The 19,805-nt window shown below is 42.3% G+C and overlaps 2 protein-coding genes across 2 annotated transcripts in view; one reads left to right on the top strand and one right to left on the bottom strand.

The window, feature by feature from the left end:
* Positions 1–977, bottom strand: part of EPDR1 (ependymin related 1) — a 34,269-nt gene extending 33,292 nt beyond the window's left edge. Inside the window, exon 1 of the mRNA XM_054057890.1 lies at positions 487–977. Coding sequence (XP_053913865.1) covers positions 487–977 — 491 coding nt within the window. The remainder of the gene's footprint in view (positions 1–486) is intronic.
* A 1,788-nt stretch (positions 978–2,765) lies between these two features.
* Positions 2,766–14,824, top strand: SFRP4 (secreted frizzled related protein 4). Its single transcript, XM_054058963.1, has 6 exons — positions 2,766–3,476; positions 3,617–3,697; positions 3,789–3,854; positions 6,626–6,824; positions 9,517–9,580; positions 12,088–14,824. The coding sequence occupies exons 1-6, from the start codon at positions 2,945–2,947 to the stop codon at positions 12,274–12,276; spliced, it is 1,131 nt and encodes a 376-aa protein (XP_053914938.1). The 5' UTR covers positions 2,766–2,944; the 3' UTR covers positions 12,277–14,824.
* The last annotated feature ends 4,981 nt before the right edge of the window (positions 14,825–19,805 follow it).

Here is a 19,805-nt window from a genome sequence, read left to right as displayed (position 1 = left end):
CTCTCAAGACATATATATCCGCTAGGCAGGCAGGCAGGTAGGTAGTTAGGCAGGTAAATAAGTTGGTAGGTAGATAAGTCGGCAGATAGATAAGTTGGTAGGTAGGTAGGTAGACAGACAGATACATACATACATACAGACATACAGAGACAGAGACAGGCAGGTAGGTAGATAAGTCAGCAGGTAGATAAGTTGATAGATAGATAGATAGATAGATAGATAGATAGATAGATAGATAGATAGATAGATAGACAGACTGGATGGATAGATAGACAGACTGGATGGATAGAATGGATGGAAGGCTGCGTCATGCCGGGTTTCCCCCCGCCGCTCGCTCCCAGCCGCGCCCCCAGCCCTGCCCAGCCTCTCCCGCCGCGCTCCCCGGCCTCCCGCGGGGGAGGCGCTAACCCGGGGGCCGAGGGCTCCGCACTCCCCCGGGAGGAGCCTCCGGGCTCGGCTCGGCTCGGCCCCGCCGCGGGCACCTACTTCTTGCAGGGGATGAGCGCCTTCCTCTCCTCCAGGACGCGGAGGCGCTGGTTGGGGCCGTCGTAGGAGACGGCGGCGCGGGTGTTGCGGCCCGTGCCGTGGTCGTAGGTGACGGTGCGCCCTTCCCACTGCAGCGGCGCCTGGCAGGGCTCGGCCCGCGCCGCCCCGCCGCCCCGCAGCAGCAGCAGCAGCAACAACAGCAGCCGCAGCGCCATGCTCCGCACCGGCTCCCCCGCACGGCGCAGGGCGGGCAGCGGGGCGGGGGCGGCCCGCCTCCAAACCCGCACCGCGAGAGGCGGCTGCTCCTCCGGCTGCTGGGGGCGAGCGGGGTGGGAGCCGGGGACGGCGGGGGTGGGGAACCCTGCCCCCAGCAGTATCTCTGTCCTTGCAGCCGCGGGGGCGGGAGGGTTTGCTTGCCCTGCTTGGTGATGCCACCTGCAAGGCCAGAGATTCGGGGGGCTTCTGGGCACACTGTGGGGGCTTTGAATCATAGAATCACCAGGTTGGAAAAGACCTCTTGGATCATGGAGTCCAACCATTCCTATCTGCCACTAAACCATGTCCCCGAGTACCTCGTCTACCTGTCTTTTAAATATTTCCAGGGATGGGGACTCCACCCCCTCCCTGGGCAGCCTCTGCCAGTGCCCCATGACCCTTTCTGTGAAAAATTTTCTCCTGGTATCCAGCCTGAACCTCCTGTGGTGGAGCTTGAGGCCATTCTCCCTTGTCCTGTCCCCTGTCACCTGGGAGAAGAGGCCAGCTCCCTCCTTACTACAACCTCCTTTCAGGTAGTTGTAGAGAGCAATAAGGGAGGGAATCAAAGAATCACTGGGCTGGAAAAGACCTTTGAAATCATGGAGTCCACTGCTAAACTGTATCCCTAAGCACTTAATCTACCCATCTTTTAAATACCTCCAGGGATGGCGACTTAACCACCCCCGTGGGCAGCCTGTGCTTGTGCCGGATAACCTTTTTGGTGAAGAATTTTTGCCTAATGTCTAATCAGAACTTCCCCTGGCATAACTTGAGGCCATTCCTTCTCATCCTATCGCCTATGTCTTGTGAGAAGATACCAACACCCACCTACCTACAGCCTTCTTTCAGGTAGTTGTAAACAGTGATAAGGTCTCCCCCAGCCTCCTTTTCTCTAAGCTACACAACCCCAGTTCACTCAGCGGCTCCTCATAAGACTTGGGAGGGACTACACCAACAGGAGGGGGACCTCCTGGGTGAAGCTACTTTAATGTTGGAGGAATGAGGGAAGAATTTACGTTTACCTTGCCAGTGGTTCCCACAGATGTCACCGAACACCTGCATACCTTCGTCTCCCACTGCCCTCTCAGGTTTCTCAGACGTTGTTTACTGCCCGTTTTGGATGAGCCTTCCTTTCATAGAGGGAGAGGGGAAGCCTCTGCCCCACAGATACCATGAGCTTTCCCTTCATAGAGGGAGGGGGAAGCCTCTGCCCCACAGATACCCTGAGCTTTCCTTTCATAGAGGGAGGGGGGAAGCCTCTGCCCCACAGATACCCTGAGCTTTCCTTTCATAGAGGGAGGGGGGAAGCCCCACAAATACCCTGGACTAAGCCCTGCCGGGTCCAGCAGGAGGAACGCGGGTGGCACCACTGTACCTGGCCAGGGCAGCTGGGGCTTTTCCAGGCTTCTGCAATAGCCTGGCATTGAGTTAGTCCTGTTTTCTCAGCGAGTCCCTCAAAGACTGGAGTGAAGGAAGCGCCCAGAGATCTTTCCTTGGGAAAGGGAGTGGGAGGGAGGTCCTTGCTCCCGCTTGGGCATCCTGCTCTGCTATGTCAAGGGCTGGTGGCCGTGGAGCACTAGGGAATAGTATATATATAATCTTGGAGAAAGCGTTAAATCCGTCCTCCCACCATCCATTTGCAGGTGAGACTGTGGGGGGACAGAAGCGGGGGACGGAGGAGCGCGGCAGGGGAGTCACTCCTCGGGTCAAGACTCCACCGCTTCCCTCGTCCCGAAGGTAACTCTGCAACCCCTTGGAAGCGAGGGGAATAACTGTCAGAGCTCCGCCAAGCACGCAAAAAAAAAAAAAAAAAAAAAGTTTCTCTTGGCTCCCCCAAGCCCGCAAAAAAAGTTTATCTTGGGAGAACGCAGCGTAAAGTTCAGCCCCGCAAGAGGGGGACCCTGCGCCCCTCTCCCCGGGTCGGAGCGAGCAGCCCTGCGGCAGATGCTGGTGGTTTGGGTTTGTTCCCCCTCACCCCCCCGGACCAGCAAGAATTTATGACACAGATGCAAACTGGAACGGAACTGGAGCCGCGGAGGAGAGAGACGCAGTGATGTCGCCGGCGGATTAAGCGGGGTGGAGGTGATGTCAGCGTGCCTGCAGCAGCAAAACACACACACACGCACACTCACACCCCCCGGGAGGAGCGGGGCTGCCAAAGGGAGCGCGATCGCTCCCCACGTCACTCCTGCCGCCGGTATAAATGCGGCCCCGCTGTGCCCATGGCTGTCGGCGCGGCGGCTCCCGCGGCTTCCCAGCAGCCGGGAGGCAGCGGCGGCCGAGGAGGAGGAGGATGCTGCGAGCCTTGGTGGCGGTGTCCCTGTGGCTGCGCGTGAGCCCGCGGGCGCAGGGCGCGCCGTGCGAGGCCGTGCGCATCCCCATGTGCCGCTCCATGCCTTGGAACATCACCCGCATGCCCAACCACCTCCACCACAGCACCCAGGAGAACGCCGTCCTCGCCATCGAGCAGTACGAGGAGCTGGTGGGCACCGGCTGCAGCCCGGTCCTCCCCTTTTTCCTTTGCGCCATGTACGCCCCCATTTGCACCCTGGAGTTCCTCTACGACCCCATCAAGCCCTGCCGCTCCGTCTGCCAGCGCGCCCGCGACGGCTGCGAGCCCATCATGCGGCGCTACAACCACAGCTGGCCCGACAGCCTCTCCTGCGACGACCTCCCCGTCTACGACCGCGGAGTCTGCATCTCCCCCGAGGCCATCGTCACCGACCTGCCGGAGGGTGAGCGCCCCGGGGGGCGGCGGTGGCCGGAGGGTGAGCGCCCCGGGATCCCCTCTCTCCCCACCTCCCTGCCCCGGGGAGCCGCTCCCTGACAGCTTTCCTTCCTTCCCCCCTACCCGCCCCGCCGCCTCTGTTTGCAGATGTGAAGTGGACAGACTTCACACAGGGCATGCTGGTGCCGGAGAGACCCCTGGAGCCCAGCTGCAGGAGCCGTGGGCAGGGTGAGCCTCGAAAACCCCTCGTCTCCCCCTCCCTGGGGAGCCAAGACCCCTTTGACACCCCTCAACCGTTTCCCCTTCTCTTCCCTTGAAGAGCGATGCAGGTGCAAAAAGACAAAGCCTACGCTGTCAACCTACCTGGCCAAGAACTACAGCTATAGTAAGTGCGTGGGGGAAAATGCTTCACTTTGCCCATTTCACCCCTCTCTGTGCCCCATGTGAGTTAGTGGGAACTGCACTCGCACCAGGACTGGTCCAAGAAGTGTGGCGAGAGGACACCGCTCCACCACAGCCTTTCCAAGTGGGTTTTTGCTCGAGGACGCTTGGCTATCCTCTTCCAAAACCCACCACTTGTGCACACCTTGTGCAGGCAATAGTAGTGACTGCACAGATGACGGTGTGTTGCAGCCTTTCCAAGTGGGTTTTTGCTTGAGGACACTTTATCCTCTTCCAAAACCCACCACTCGCTCACACCTTGTGCAGGCAGTAGTAGTGACTGCACAGATGGTAGTGTGTTTCTGAATAAAGCAGTGAAGTGTCAGTAATGTACACTGGGATCAACAGGTCACTCTGCAGAAAGGGTACCTGTGACTGTAAAGGTCACTCTAGTAAGCGCAATTACATCTAAATATGAGCATGACCATGTGCTGCTTGGCCAGCTCCTGTTTTCATCTGGCAGGTGGAGTAAACAGATGTTTATAAATAGGTTTATTTATAAATAAAACTTAAAAATATGGACAAAGCTGTGGTAAGGTAAAAAGTGATTACCTAGAAATTCATCTGTTCTTTAAATTACTAGCCAGTTCCACCTGGTGTGCATCAGAGATTAATTGAATTCAGTGACAATGTGCATTATCAATCCAAGGAGTTGGCCAATAGTTTCATCATATGTTGCATGGCATATTGACAATACAAGTATTCACCCTTCTTTCCCTTTGGCTCTGCCACCCACTGCCCTCTGATTTTCTAATGCTGGGAGCCAGGAAGAATTCTTAAGATTAGAAAAATACCAGATTAAATGTCTGTAATGTCAATAGAAAAATCCCTATTAACTATGAATTTAACGTGTTGTCATGGTCCTTTGCACTTTACGAGCTTTTTCTCAGATGGAAGTTGTTTCTTGAAGGGTTTTATTAATTTCTGATGCAATAGGTTTGTGATATCTACTCAATTCCTAATTATCTGGTATCAAATGAAAGTTAGTTCGTAGTTACTTGGTTACTTGCTTCTTTATTAGTATAGATAAAAAAATTCAAACCCTAGTTTGGTAAGAATAATCAAGCTGCATATCTAATTTAGGTAATTATGCACTTTTTTTGTTATGACATTTTTTGTGCATTTATACCATCTATTCTTTTTATATAATTCCTTAATCTATCTCAGAAGCAACATAGTGATGTGTTCAGGTTGGACAATGAACTTCCACACTTGTCTGAAATATAGGAAAAAGCAGTGATAATAAAAAGGACTACTGCAAAATGAAATACAGGTGTACGTCATAAGTTCTGATTGTGGTGACTTTAGTGGGAGTGTTGCTTGAGTAAAAACTCTAATTTGAGGTGCAATATTTATTTCCATTGAATTTGTGAAATCAAGATTTTTTTTAAGGTGTAGATTTTTATTCAGCTTCCTCTGGTATAAATAGATATGTTTATATGGGAAGTGAATTGAGAGACAAGATAAGGCAAAACAAGTTGCAAATGAACCTCAGGGTTTCCAAAATCCTTTAAAATAATATAAACAGACAACTTGTATTTTTAGCTGGTCAGAACTTGGCTTCAATCAGACTTGAAAATAGATTATGCATTTCCAAAACTGAAATGCCTCGTGTTTTGTGGCTGTTACACATGTCCTGATAAAGTTAGCCCATAAAAACCAGACTGCATTAAAATTAGTGGTCTTCTGTTTTCTAAATATGAGGTTTATTCCAAATGTTAGGAGGTCCATTTGAAGGCTTTGACCTAGTGACTGTGAGGGGCAGTGGCGGTGCAGGCTGATCACCCCATGGTACATAAACTTCTCATGCTTCTTTCATTGAGGAATTTTGAGATAATAGGACCCCTGCTGTTTCAACATTTCCTGGAGACAAAGTCCTTCGTGTAAAAATCATGCTTCATTTCTCTGATTTGGTGCCAGGAAAGGAGTGAAATGCTGCATTAGTAGGTACTGCCAGGGTTTGTAGGTACAAAGTCAGCCAGGGTTCATCTTCAGAGCAATTTACAGAGTTTCACATTTTTTGCATCCATGCAGACATACAGTTTTCCTCAATAAAAGGTAAAAATATGAAATGTTTGTGTGTTCAGGGGCAGAAGAACCCTTTTCGGTGTCTGTTTTGTATGATCATCTTACTATTGATGAATAATACAAAGGCAAAAGATGAAAAAAAATATGGACCAGGTAAATCGTCACAATCCTAAACCTCTTAGTTTTTGACTACTTGTTTCAAATCTTCCCTTCTTTCTTATATTTAAGCAAAGGCTTTAGTTCCTGGATGCAGCCTCCAGGGAAATGATTTTATCATTGAAAAGTCTGAACTCACGGTAACTGTCTGTGAGGTAAATTATTCATTACTTGATTGGAAATAGCCAGATGTGGCTATAGAATGGGTCCAATTTATGCAAGGGGTTGTTCAGGTCTGAGTCAAAGGAGCTGTTTGTCTGTGTGACTCCAGGCGAGATCGCTTGGCCTGATCTGGCAAAGATTTAAGCATATGTTTAATTTCACAGTTGTCAACAGTCCTACTGAAAACCAAATTGGGATCAAGCCTCTGTTATTCTAAGCCACTGTACATGCCCACAGATGAAGAAGAATTCTAGTTTCCCAGATAAAACAATAGCTTTCCATTTAATATGTTTTATTTAATTTTGGGACGTGTTTAAATTTTTAAGACTGTTGTGTTTGTTGTTCTCACACCTGTTTTTCTAATTGCAGTAATTCATGCTAAAGTAAAAAGCGTAGAAAGAGGGAACTGCAATGAGATAACAACCACTGTTGAAGTCAAAGACATACTTAAGTCTTCGACACCAATTCCTCTGTCTCAAGTGCCTCTTCTTACAAATTCCTCCTGCCAGTGTCCACCTCTTCAACCAAAGCAGGATGTTCTCATCATGTGCTATGAATGGCGCTCAAGGTGAGCACTGGTGATGCACAGAGAATTCTTATAGCCAGCTGCGATAGATGGGAAGGAGGACCAGCAAAGCTCCCTTCCTCATCATGAGAGTGTTTTGGTGATAGTTTTTCTTAGGATAGCTCATACTTACATCTACATGTTTGATTTACCTTCGCAATTAACTTTTTGCACTTAATCAGCCTCAGCTCTGCGCCATCATGTGGTGTTTACAAAACCTGGCTCACACGTGGATGATAAACCCTGATGGCATTAGGTGCCGACAGCATATGCATCGTGCAGCAGTTCAGGAATCTCCATTTGTTTGTGAGCGTTTTTCAAGGACTGCTTTCCATAGGTATGAGTTGCTTTGTGTGCTACAAGCCCAATGGTGGCTGTAGATGATCATTTGTGTTGGCACACATGGAAGGCATAGTTCTGCCTTGCTGACCACAGGAGGGAGGACAGGAGATGATACACATCTTCTGTCTGCAGAGCTGCTGGAGACGGAGACAGGCTTTCTCTTCTGGCCTATCCATACTTCGGATTGGTGCCATTAGCGAGATGTTTCTGATCCCACAGCTGTACCGGGACCAGCCAAGGCTGCAGCCATTGAAGCTCCAGCTCCCGGATGGCAGATGAAAAGTAAATACTCTCAGAGCAGCTTGCCAATTCTGCTGTATGATTAAAAGAGAAAACAAAACTAGCTTTACCAGACCTTTCATCTGGCAGTCAGCCCAGCCCCAGGCATGGAAGGAAATCCAGCATTCTGGTCCAGAGATGAGGAAGTGATGAATCACAGCTCCCTTTTCTCTCTGGGTTCTTGAGGCAGAAAGGTACGTCCCACCCCTGTTAGCACCTGAAGCGTACCAGTAGCAACAGATGTGAACAGGACGGTTTGTGGTTGCTGGATATGGATGGCTCTGTGCTGTCCGTCAGAGGCAAGGCTGTTCATAAAATGTGCAGGCTGGTTTTGAGTGTAGTGATATGACTGTTACTTGAACACATGCACTCATAAGGGCCATTGAACATCTATGTACAGAACTTGCTGGGCCATATCTGTATTTTCAATTAGGTTTATGTTGATATTTTAAAAGCTTTTCATAGTTGTTTCTAAAAGTTGTTATCTGATTACCTTTTTTCTTAACATTTTTTTTGTGAGCTAACAGGCGCACTATTTTATTGTTACGGGCACCTTGCCCCTCCAGGTCTGGAAGTATTTCACAAAGATTAGTTTAGAGCCTTCTTCTTGTGTTAGCCGTTTTAGGGTTACATGCTCTGAGTCATGCAGAGGACCATGACTGGGGTTGCTATCAAGGAGCTGAAGAGCTTTGTTGGAGAGGACCCTCAGGAGGCTATCAGGGAGAGGAGATTTCAAAAACGAAAGATTGCAATATGCTTCTCCATTACTATGGAAAACCACATCATTCACTAAATATTTTGTGAAGGTTTTTAAAGGTCACTGAGGTTTTTGATTTCATATAGTGTACTAAAATGGATTTGGGAAAGGAACATAAACTATTATATGTGTTTCCTGTTGAACTCCGCGGCATGCAAACAAAGGTTTTGAGTTACAGCAGCTTTTTAAAATGCCAGAAGCAAAACTTGTGGAAGCTGTGTCTCCGCTGAAGTCAATGGCAAAACACCCATTGCCCTTCAGTAGGGTTGGGGCCTCACTCAATAATTTGATCTGAACAGAAGCTGCATCAGAAATACACTGTGTTGTGATTTCATTCATCATGATGTGGCCTTAGTTTCAATCCTCTATGTTAATTCTCTAATCTTTCCTCAGAAAGAAAAGGAGATGTATCTCATCGCGGTCCTGATTCTCCACGGCTTGCTCTCAGTGTAGTCCTTTTATGTTTGGGCAAAGGGGATGCACAGTGGCTGTTGTAGAAGCCGTTTAAGACATATACATTTAATAGTTACGTGTTTGTTTTGTTTAGTTTGTAACTCCTAGACTCAGTATTTCGTACAGGAGCTAGCCAAGTTGCATTCGTACACAACGATCACTGCTCATGCATCTTCTAAATTCACTTTAAAGCACTCATTAAGTAGTTACATGTAGGAGATACATAATACTGTCCTCGTGCATTTGTAGGTAGAAATGAAGAAGACTGTAAGTTCTCAGATAATGTGTTATGATTTGTCAGCTGAGCTGAATTAGTTGGTGTATGTGAAACAGCTTTTTTAATTCAGAAATAAAATTGATTAGTTTAAAATACTCTCCTGCACACAAACACACAGAGAATCATATAGAGGGGATAAGTAAAATTGTATGTACATATACATTTAAACAATTTCATGGGATGTTACCCAACCCATCACTTTCTGTTAACAGCGATCAAGACAGGACAGTTTTCCCCTGCAGAATAGCTGCATGTGAGGACAAAGGGCTCTAAATGTTTTCTCAATACTGGCTATGCACTGCGGTTTTGGTTGTAAAAATTTCAAAATTTCTTTTGAAAACTATTTTTTGTTTTTACAGAGTTTAGAATAGCATTTCAGAAGTGTCAATATAAGCATATAGGAAAACATTATAAAGCTGTGGGGGTGGTGAAAAATATTTTTCCGCTTGTTGCCCCATAGATAGGAACTGTCAGTACTGGTACCTGTGGGACATTTCAGCTTCAGTCTGTGATAAATTATTTAGAATGACATCTCAGGAATCTAAATCAGAAATATCTACAACTTGTATTTATTTCTTAATTTTCAGGTTGATGCTTCTTGATGGATGTCTGGTTGAAAAATGGAAGGATCAACTAAACAAGAGATTCAAGGTAAATACAACCAAAGAAAAGAATGCTGATATACTTGATAAAACGTTAAACATTTTTCTTCTACTTCAGCAATGAATAACTTGCTTGACTTTCAGATAGCCTTAACACCTCTGAGTATTATTATTTTCACTTTAACACTTTCATACCTCATAATTACATGTAAGTGTAAGTGAATATTTGAAAATTTTAGTCTTCCATTTTGGAGTGTCCAAAAGTTTATTTCTAATTTATTTCTATTTGATCTGTAAACTGTCCGTAAATAGAATGGTTGGATGATTTTTTTTATGTGAACTCTGGCTTATTACAATAATGACTAGGAATTTCTTTCCTGTCACTGCTAAGACTAGTAACTGTAAGGTGATCTGTGAGTATATAGTGCGCATTAGGTAAGAAAGAAAGCTAAAATCCACTCCACTGGACAAATGAGCTTTGCTGCATTAAAGATTGAAGGCTGGAGACACACTCTTCTCACCAGTTACTCCCCAGTGAAGACTAAGTGAAAGTACTCGGCATTCCTTCACTGGTTTCAGGGACCATAGGAAGGAAAAGTCTTTACTATAGAGACCGGGGAGGAAGGAGCAGCAGATGCCGTGGCTTTGGCGGGGCTTCAGGATAGCACTTGCTATCACTCCCTGTTTGTAAACTCCTCTTCACAATGAAAAGAAAGGATGGACCAAGACAATGTCTGACTTTCTCAAGACAAACTTCTAGAGATGGAAGAAAGTTATTTCTGGAATTCAGAAAAGGTTTCAGAACATTAAGGACATACACGTATATTAATTTTAATTATGAGCTGATTGACAACTGATAGAGAGGAGGATAAAAGGTACATGTTTCTGTCTGTAGAAGCTTTTAGATTACAGACTAACATCTTGCAGGAAATCATATTTGATGCTTTTTATCATTCCCTTTTCTCCTTACTTACTCTTATTAAATCTATGTGTAAAGAGGAAAAACCATGCCTTAGATCTTTAAAAAATAAATGCATTGCAATTGCAGATGATACCACATGGGATTTAGGAAAATACTGACATATGACTCAGACTCCTGAAATCCCTTAGCTATCAACTTAATGACCTGTTACTGGCACACAGTGTGTTTTAATGGCCTCTTCACACTGTTTTGTCATTTCTAATTGTATCTTCAAACCTAATTGAACATTCATTTCCAGACTGTCGAATAGATGCATGACTGCCAAACAAAATGTTTCTCAAAGCATGTGTAATTCCCTCTGATATTAACAGGTTCATAAATTAAATCCTCATTTAAATATGTTTGGGGTGTGACACGTAAATGCCTGCTGATGGTTTTTGTTTTATAAAGATGCGTTTAATGATCCTGACTACACAAAGATAGCCAGTATGGAGCTAAGTGTCACAGTAGCTTCATTTTAACATCTATCATTCATCTCTGAAAACTTACATCCAACTTTTATATTGAGTTATCACTTAAAATGAATGTTTTGAGCTGTCTGTAGTCCACAGAAGATGGCTGTTAACCACAACATGACTGGTCTCTTCTCTAGCCAGGACAGGAGTCTGAGTTGCAACAGGGTCAGTGCAGAGATACTAAATAGGAAAGCTGGAGAGCACTTCTCTTGCTCTGATCGCTGTGAAAAGCACGTGCCTTTAGGAATTTCAGAAGAGAAAGTTCATGAATAGAGGGGAGACTTTTTCCAGATTTAGGTGTCTCCTTTGCTTTCCTTAAAATGTTTCAGTTCCTAGAGGTGAAAGATTGCAGTCTCTGCTGCAATGTTGTGGATCTCTCCATGTTTTGGACCGCCTAACCACTTAACATCACTGTAAAAACTTGTTTTCTAACCATTGCACTTTTGGGGTTGGAAATCTGACAGCTATTCTCTTTGGTGGGCTTATTGATCTAATTGCTTTTCAAAATTTCTCAGGGATGCTGCTGAAAAAAACTGCAGATGCATTATCCGCAACCATCCCACTGCAACACTGAATTCTGTGACTTCAGTGCTCACCTCATGCCCAGTCCTTTCCACACCAGGGAAAAGCAGAATCAGAAAGTAAATACCACTTTCCCTCACAGCTGTGCGCTAAAATATATGTTTTGAGAGAATAGTTTGCTGTGTGCAGGCTTTTCTGATGAATAATCAAATAGCACATTCAGTAAGACAGCAAAGATGGGGTTTGCAAAGGAGTCCCAGTATGCAGATCCTGTCTTTTTGATGCATGGTGCCAGATCCTCTGGATTTCTGAAAAGGGTGCACATGAAATGCGCACTCACATGCAGCATGCACACAAGATTACCACTTGTGATTTTCATCAGCTGGTATCATACAGATTTCCCTGCCTGAGAGCATTTGGCGGATTCTCCCTGCAGAGAGCCATAAGATACAGACAACAATGGCCATGCAGGATAGAACATGTAACCATTAAAAGCAGCACTAGAATCAGTGGTTCATGATAGCTTTGATTAAGACATAATTATTTATGATTATGTCCTTCCCTACGTCAGCCTCTTTGTCTTCTGCATTTCCACAGAGATGGGAACAGAGACTACAAGAACAAAAACTGCAGACGGCCCGCAGTAAGAACCAGAATGCAGGGCGCAGTGGTCGGAGTGGAGCCCCAAAACCATCAACCAAGAACAACAACCCACTGCTCAGTGGCCCCAAAAAGACCGTTAAAACAAAAAATGGCCAGAAAGACATCAATCCTAAAAATGTATGAGTGTGAAATATCCAAAAGGAAAGACTTTTCCTACATGATGAGGGTCACAATCTGGCTTGATCAGCATGGTTTATTAATACAGAACTCATCGACTTTAAAAACTCAATTTCTACATAGACATTTTTGCTGCACTTTACTTCTAAAAGGTTTGCTTTTCCTTTCAAGCCACTGCAAGCCATAGAGTGTAGGCTTGCACTAATATGTGGTAGGCACATTCAAGCTGACTGAACTTTCTCTTAGGGCTGTGGTTTGCAATTATAGACAGATCTAGCTTTGGCTCTCAAAGGTTTTGAGTCCTTCTGCAGGTTGCCTGCCCTGCTTCACTGCCAGAGGTTGGAGAGCTGCATGGTGCATCTCTTCTTTCATTAGAAAGTGCACTGGTTTAGTAGTTGGTGAGTTTGAGTTACTCCGTGAGTTGGTCTGGTGAGCTCAGATCTATGGGAGATAAGGAGAAGGATGGTACCTCTGGCAGATATCCAGAGCAGCAACCACTGCAGCTGCTGGAGCTGAATCTATCTGCTATTTGGAATCACAGCTTTTGTTCAGAGCATTCAGCAGCATAGTTTACCAATAACCATCTGGGTATGCATTATGTGATTATTTTTATGGATGTGCCAGAAATATGCTCACACTGTTAGTATTTGATCTTGTGGGTTTGTGTAGCAAAAATGCCTTGAAAGCAGACAGTTTATTTTTTATTTTTTTTATTGTACTTCAGGCTGGCTTCTGTTGTTATAATTTCAAATGTATTTAAGCATCTAACTGAAAAATCAGTATTTTTTAAAAGGACCGATTCAATTGAAGCAGATCTGTAGAGTTCTAAAAAGTTTGCTGTAATATAGCTTTGTTATGAGAACTGGAATAAAAACAGCCTTCTAAATGTAACTGACAGCTACTGTACAGTATTAAAGAGACGATAGGGCCTCATGAGGTTCAGTGTTCATTTGGATAATTTTTTTATTATTTGACACTGTATTTCTAAATCTTTCTCCGATACCAAATAAATAAATAAATAAATAAATAAGGCTTATCCCTAATTCCTGAACTTCTCAAAAGTATTATTTTCAGTTCTGCTGATCACAAGGTAATATTTACCCTGCAAAGCATCACAGACAAAGCAGATGCTTTTATTTACGTACTAAGTTTCACTGACAGCATTTGCTGTGTGAGGTATTAAAATAGCTCAAGTGATATAAATCTAATTAGAATAATTCTTACTTGGCATGTATAATATTCTTTCCCAAGCCCCTAGATAAGGAAGTATGACTAGAACAGTCTCATTTCTGTTAACACCTGAAGAGTTCACATGCATTAAAGTTGTAAGAGCTCATGATGGTCACCTTAAAAAACTTCAAGAATTCCTGCAGCAAAACTAATCACTAAACTCGGCACTTCTGGTATCTATAAATCAAAATGAGCCGTTCCAAATTACAAAGCATCTACATCAGCAAAATAAGAAAAAGAATTCTGTATAAGTTAACATACAGAGTTAAAACTGATCGTATCAAAATATTGATCTATATTATTACAAGAGTAGCAATGAAATATGCAGGCATGAAAACGAAGGCAGAATATGCTGAGTGATTTTGATAGCAGCAGTAATATACTTGATAATATGCTAATGCAAGCTGAAGACAGAGATGCTGAGTTAGAAAGCTTAAAACAAAAGGACAGAGATGTTACAGAAAAATGTAATGATCATGTATAAAGTAATTCAGGGGGAGAAGAAGCAACCCCACAGGATCATTTTGGTTGAATCTTGAGCAGCTGCTTAAAATATGCAAAGGTCAGAATTTGAATGTAGCCCTTCCTGCTAATTCTGGGCAGATGCAGAACTTCATTTCCATGGAACACTTGCAGAATTAGATCCAATATTTAATCCAGGTGCCTGGATGGCTGACTGTATATTGCATCTGTTGAACTTAGTGGGAATCATGTGTGTTCGACATGCACGAAAAACAGACCACAAATTTAGGTGCCTAAATATTGTAGGTGAAATCTTAATCTTGTATAATGATGTGGAAACAATGAAATTGAAATCAGAGGAGACAGAATTTCACTGCAGGTGACTAAATTAGGAGAGTTTGAAAATGCTGACTTAAGTAAGCACAACTTAAAAGATCAATATGGTTGGAAAGCTTCTAAAATAGTTTTATTTACTGTGTAGCAGGTTTTAAGCCTTGTTTACCTCTTGATCCTAATTTGAAGTACACCAATAAATATGTATAATGTTAGCTACTAAAAATGAACAACAGTCCTATCAATGGGATGTTGAAATAACAAGTACCAAAGTTGTGATATTTCACTTTAAGAAGTTTTGTTGTGAACATCACCGAGAGTGGTGTTTGTTAAATGAAACCTTTGGAACAGCTAGCTAGACTTTGTAGCAACATTGTATATTCTTTTACAACTGTTAAAATAAAACTTTTTGCATTTTTTGATATCAGAGAAAAAATGGAAAAAATAATTATTTCCTATAGAGAATTGTCACCATTCCTTTTGTAAGTTACGATCATTGGACTGAGAATTCCAATGTGTTGGAATAAACTTTGATGCACCAAGACCGATGTTTCCAAACTTACTGACACTTTTATGCTGACTAACTTTCATTCTGATCAGGTAAAAATATGGAAGAAGGGAAGGCAATACAACAAAAACCCAAGGGACGTCATAATATAAGGAACAGATGTGCAGACAAAGGGAATGAATTAGTAAGGTTTCCCTTACTGTTCCTTTTTTTCCCCCCAAATCTTTTTTTACTTTTTAAGAAGCCATGAGTCAACCCACTCCAACACTAATACAATTCACTCCATTTTGAAAGTCCTTTACAATAATTAAATCACTGTGACAACAAACGCTGGCTGAATCCAGACCCAGAACACCCCTGCCCTCCAGCCCGTTGCCCTTCCTTTGTGAACATGTACAATGGAATTTAGAGCAGCAAAGGGATGTTCAAGCAGGCAAATGCATCCTCCTGTGTCCTTCCATGGCCAACTCGCCACTTCTACTCCCCAGCATGTGGCAAAATGCCAGACTTGGCTCTCCCTTGTACACATCCATGGCCAGCTATAGTCATTGCTGTGGTGGTGCACCCCAGGTTATGAAATCTCAGTTTAGCAGAGTGGGCAAATAGTCTGCTAATGGACAAAAGTAATTACTGTACTTATTTACAGCTGGAAAAATTAACAGGCCAAAACTTGAAGTGTCAAATGTTTTTTGTCAGTAATACAGCTGCTTTCCTACTGAGGAGCTTGACATTTTTTTTTCATATAAAATACAAATTGCCTGGAACACCAAGCAGTTGCTTCTAGTGCTTTTCTTACTACCTCCCAAACACATGTACCCAGTTTGGTAAAAAGTGCCGTTGAATATTTTCACTGAATGTTCTAATCCCAGTTCCAAAAGAATGAAACCTGAAAAAATATTTACTCTAATTATGAATAATTGGCACTGATTTAGAAGCTCACTGTAAAAGCAGATCAAAACTCTTTTATGAATCACATTACAAAACCCTCATAAACCTCCCTCCGATAAGACCTGAATGACCCAGTCACTTTAAGTGAACTCAGTGTTGCAGCTTTGTTACTTTTGTCCAGTCGTTTTGCATAATTGAGAAATACTTCCTGTATAAATAAAAAGAAGATTTTCTAGTCCAAAGTACTCAAACAGCTCTGAAATTATTTTATCCAGTGTTGTAACCTAGATTCCAAATGAATGAAACCTGAAAAAATATTTACTCCCATTATGCACAACTGATACACACTTTTTGGTTGCACTTAGCAGTTGAATGCAAATGCACATCTGAGAACTTTTCCTCAACCAGATTTTTCTGGTAAACCACATCAGCTCCAATTAATTTTGTAAATAAATATAAATCCATAAATATGAGTGAACAAATATTCAAAACTGTGTTTCCATTTATGGTAAAAACCAATAACATGCAAGGATCTACGAATAAGTATTTAATTTCCAAAGAGGTTGATTACTTTCAATTAGAGCTTGTCACAGCTCTACATTTAATTTCAACTGCTGACACTGTATTTCTTGTAATATCTATGAAATTAAACACCAGCCTGTTGGAAGGTGAAACAGGATTTCAAATTTACTTCTTAGAGATGCAGTAATTTCAAGGGGTTCCTGGTAATCTATTAATATCAAATTCGCTCCTGTTGTTTGTGCCAAAAGGGTTGGAAATAAACCAGTATGGCAATAAGCATACAGGAAAGCATCTGGAAGGGAGGATGCACTCCTTTTCTCTGCATGAGAATACTAAGATCAAACCCTGAAAGTACCTTAAATACGTCAGACAATCTAAGCTACAGACAGAAAGTTAATGGATGCATCAGAATGATCAAGAGATATCCCAAACAGACCAAACACCCTAAGTACCTCAATTCCTTCAGGTTACAATATGATGAAAACTTCAGTTTGTATTTACTCAGAGCACATCAGTATTTATCCTCTGATCAAGGTAATTGGAAAGCTAATAATTTTCTCATAAGAAAAGTGAAAATACATACTTACAGGATCTGACTTGCCAGTGTAGCTCATTTAGCAGTCAGAGCAAAGAAAAAACAGTCTAGCAGTACACAACCACAAACTGATTGATTCCATCTTCTTGGCAGGGAAAAAAGCCTTTTCCCCACTTCTCTTATTTTATAATGCAGTAATTCAGTGTATTCACTACAATCAGACTTACTAGTTCTTCTTAAACAGTATTTTGAGATTTAAAACTAGCTTGTTTATCATTCTAAACTGAAACAGATCTTTAATGCAGTCTTGGTGTCAGGTTATGATTTCATTAAACTTCCTAAACAAGGAAATACTTGGTCTGTTGTGCAAATAACGTGCCCGAGATTTAATTTCTCTCCTACTGGGACAAAAATCAGAAGAATAATTACCTTAACTTTTGTTAATGCTGGAACAATTTTCTGCACATATCTGCACCACCTAATTCTTTGCTGAACCACAAAGTATTTTCTAAATAAATGGTCGTGAAGATCTCATTCTCCTTCGGCCTGGCATTTAAATATGAGATAAAGGACAACATCAGATGTTCTGTAAGATTCGTAGGTAGAGGAGTTGTGTAGATTTAGTTGCAAGAAGATTTTCTTCTCTGAGACTGAATGGAATTTATGGTGGAACACGCTCCTCCTGACTGTATAAAGGCAAACGCTTCTCGATACCATGACAAGTTCTCACATTCTTAAAAATTACTTCCGTGTCTATCTCACAGTAATATCTTCATGAATCTAAAGCTCTTTATCAGCTGATTTAAATGGTTATTTTCATTGTTTTGAAATGTATCTCTTAAATTCTTCTTTTCCAAAGTTGCTAAAATACATTAAGATCAAGAATATACTTAGGAAAGGCAAATAAGTATTACTAAATTAAATGTTTTCACATTTCACTTTGGGTTTGGATACTTACACAGTGTGAAGACAAACTGACATAGATCTATGTATAACATTTCAATGTAATCTACTGGATCATTTTAACCAAGCACAAGACAGGGATCATAACTGACACACATGAATATATGAACCCCAAAAATTTAAATCCTTCAACATTAAATAGTTGAAACAAACAGAAAAAATTCTGTATTGCCTAAGAGTGATGTAATGGAGAACAAAGAATGATAGTTAAACAAGCAATAACTCAGTATATAAAATTATATCACATTTAAACAGGCAGAGCTGGTGTACTACAACTAACTGAAATTTCTAAGAGCAGTGCAATAAATGACCCACAGGATTCAAAACCTGTGTATAATACCTATCAATCTATTTGATTATGAACTCCCATCAGAAGTTTTGTGAACTCTTAATAAGACATAGACATATTTTTTTTTCAGCATTTCTGCTCTTGTCAAAAAATAATCCGATCTAAACTTTCAACACTGTATTTGCTGCATTGATAGAGAACCCAGTAATTCTAGCAAAGATCTTGGGAAGTGAACTGAATTGACATAGCTGAAATTGCCTTACTCAAGCTTTTTCTGAGACTACCTCTTCATTTAAAGTACAATGTGCCAGCACCCAAAAGACTCAGAGTGTTGAAGTGATGCCAGGAAGAACAGTTTTAATAGGTTTTTATAGTAAAGAACAAGCCAAAGAACACAAAGCAATTCTGAAGTATGCTTCTCAGAACTCTCCTCACCAAGACAACATATAAATTCTCACTAATCACAACTTCTCACAGGCTAGCTAGCTTCAAGTTGAGTTTATGGCAGTAAAGCATCTGTGGGTGAAAACTGGGCCATCAGGATAATGCTCAGTCCAGCTTCTGCTGGAGGAATGTCTATAATAACAAATGCCCCATTGCAACAGAAATATTTGTCAGGAAGCTCTTTAAAACAGCTAGTTGTGTTAAATACAATCAGAACTGTAAAGAAAGTGTGAGAAAGACTTTGCACTTCTAATCAATGCCACAAGTAAATAGCTTTAATTGAATGCCATTCTTTAGTATCTCAACAGTCTCGGACAGCAAAAGTGAGAATATATCCGTTACAGAAGTCCTTTATGAAGGCCAGCCAAACTAGACTGAGACAGGATATAAATTCACTATTTCAGCAAGTAGGTATATGTCAAGAATGGCTGTTATACAAGAGCTGACTGTATTTACTTCATCTTATGTATCTGAATTGAGTAAATTGACTGGATAGGACCTTCTAGTTTATTATCCTACCTGTGACAGTAAACTTTTGAAGATGTTTAGACAAAGGATAAATAAACAATGTGTGCTTTGCAGGGCCTTGAAGGAACAAATAGGCCTTAATAGTCCTGAGCAGTCTCACCTGGGGTGCACACCTATACTGTTGGCCAATGGGCACAAAAGCCCTATTTAAGCTCACGCCTGGGCTTTATCCTTGCCTGAGCTATGATTTATCTCTGGTATTCTTGCCAGTTCTTCCCGAACTGGACTCTTGAATAGGTCCTGGACCTGGTTCATAACTTGCTTTGTCTGGGATTGTTGATGGACATGCTGCCCAGTTCTACTTGGCTGCTGTGGGCCTGTGCCCCACAGATAAGGGCATGGCCTGTGCTGCAGTCATGTTTAGCTCCTGACTCCTACTTCATTGTGGAGCATTCCGACACTTGCTGCTGCTCCCTGCCAACGTTGTAGCAGCGCTGCCACTAACCTTTCAGCATCTTCGTAGGCTGCCTGAACTGGAGGACTCGATCCACATCATAGTGGATGTGTCATTGATAGTGTTTTAATGACCTTCCTTGACCCTGTTGGTTTGTTTTTTTTTTTAATGTAGTTATATATAAAAAAACCCTTTGACTTGTGGAACTATTGGAAAGGCATAAATCTGTTAAAGTCATAAAAGATAAACTGTCTACTAAGCATACATAAAGAAATCATTACTAACATCAAACTTCTAGCAGATATTCATTGTTATGTTGATACACTTTGCAACATGACAAAGCTGATAAAATCTGGCTGACAAAAAAATAGATGGAATGTGAAGGAAAATATGTGTGTATATAGAGTCTTAAATATAGGTGTTGGGTAGACAAATGCAT

The sequence above is a fragment of the Cuculus canorus genome, chromosome 2 (genome assembly GCF_017976375.1).
Source record: "Cuculus canorus isolate bCucCan1 chromosome 2, bCucCan1.pri, whole genome shotgun sequence".
Lineage (NCBI taxonomy): Eukaryota > Metazoa > Chordata > Aves > Cuculiformes > Cuculidae > Cuculus > Cuculus canorus.
The sequence above is the reverse complement of the archived record's forward strand: the minus strand, read 5'-3'. Positions and strand labels throughout refer to the sequence as shown.

Coding starts and splice junctions, on each gene's coding strand:
- SFRP4 (XM_054058963.1), top strand. CDS start 2,945: ATGCGGCCCCGCTGTGCCCATGGCTGTCGGCGCGGCGGCTCCCGCGGC. Junction 3,855..6,625: donor GGCCAAGAACTACAGCTATA/GTAAGTGCGTGG, acceptor TTCTAATTGCAG/TAATTCATGCTAAAGTAAAA. Junction 6,825..9,516: donor TGCTATGAATGGCGCTCAAG/GTGAGCACTGGT, acceptor CTTAATTTTCAG/GTTGATGCTTCTTGATGGAT.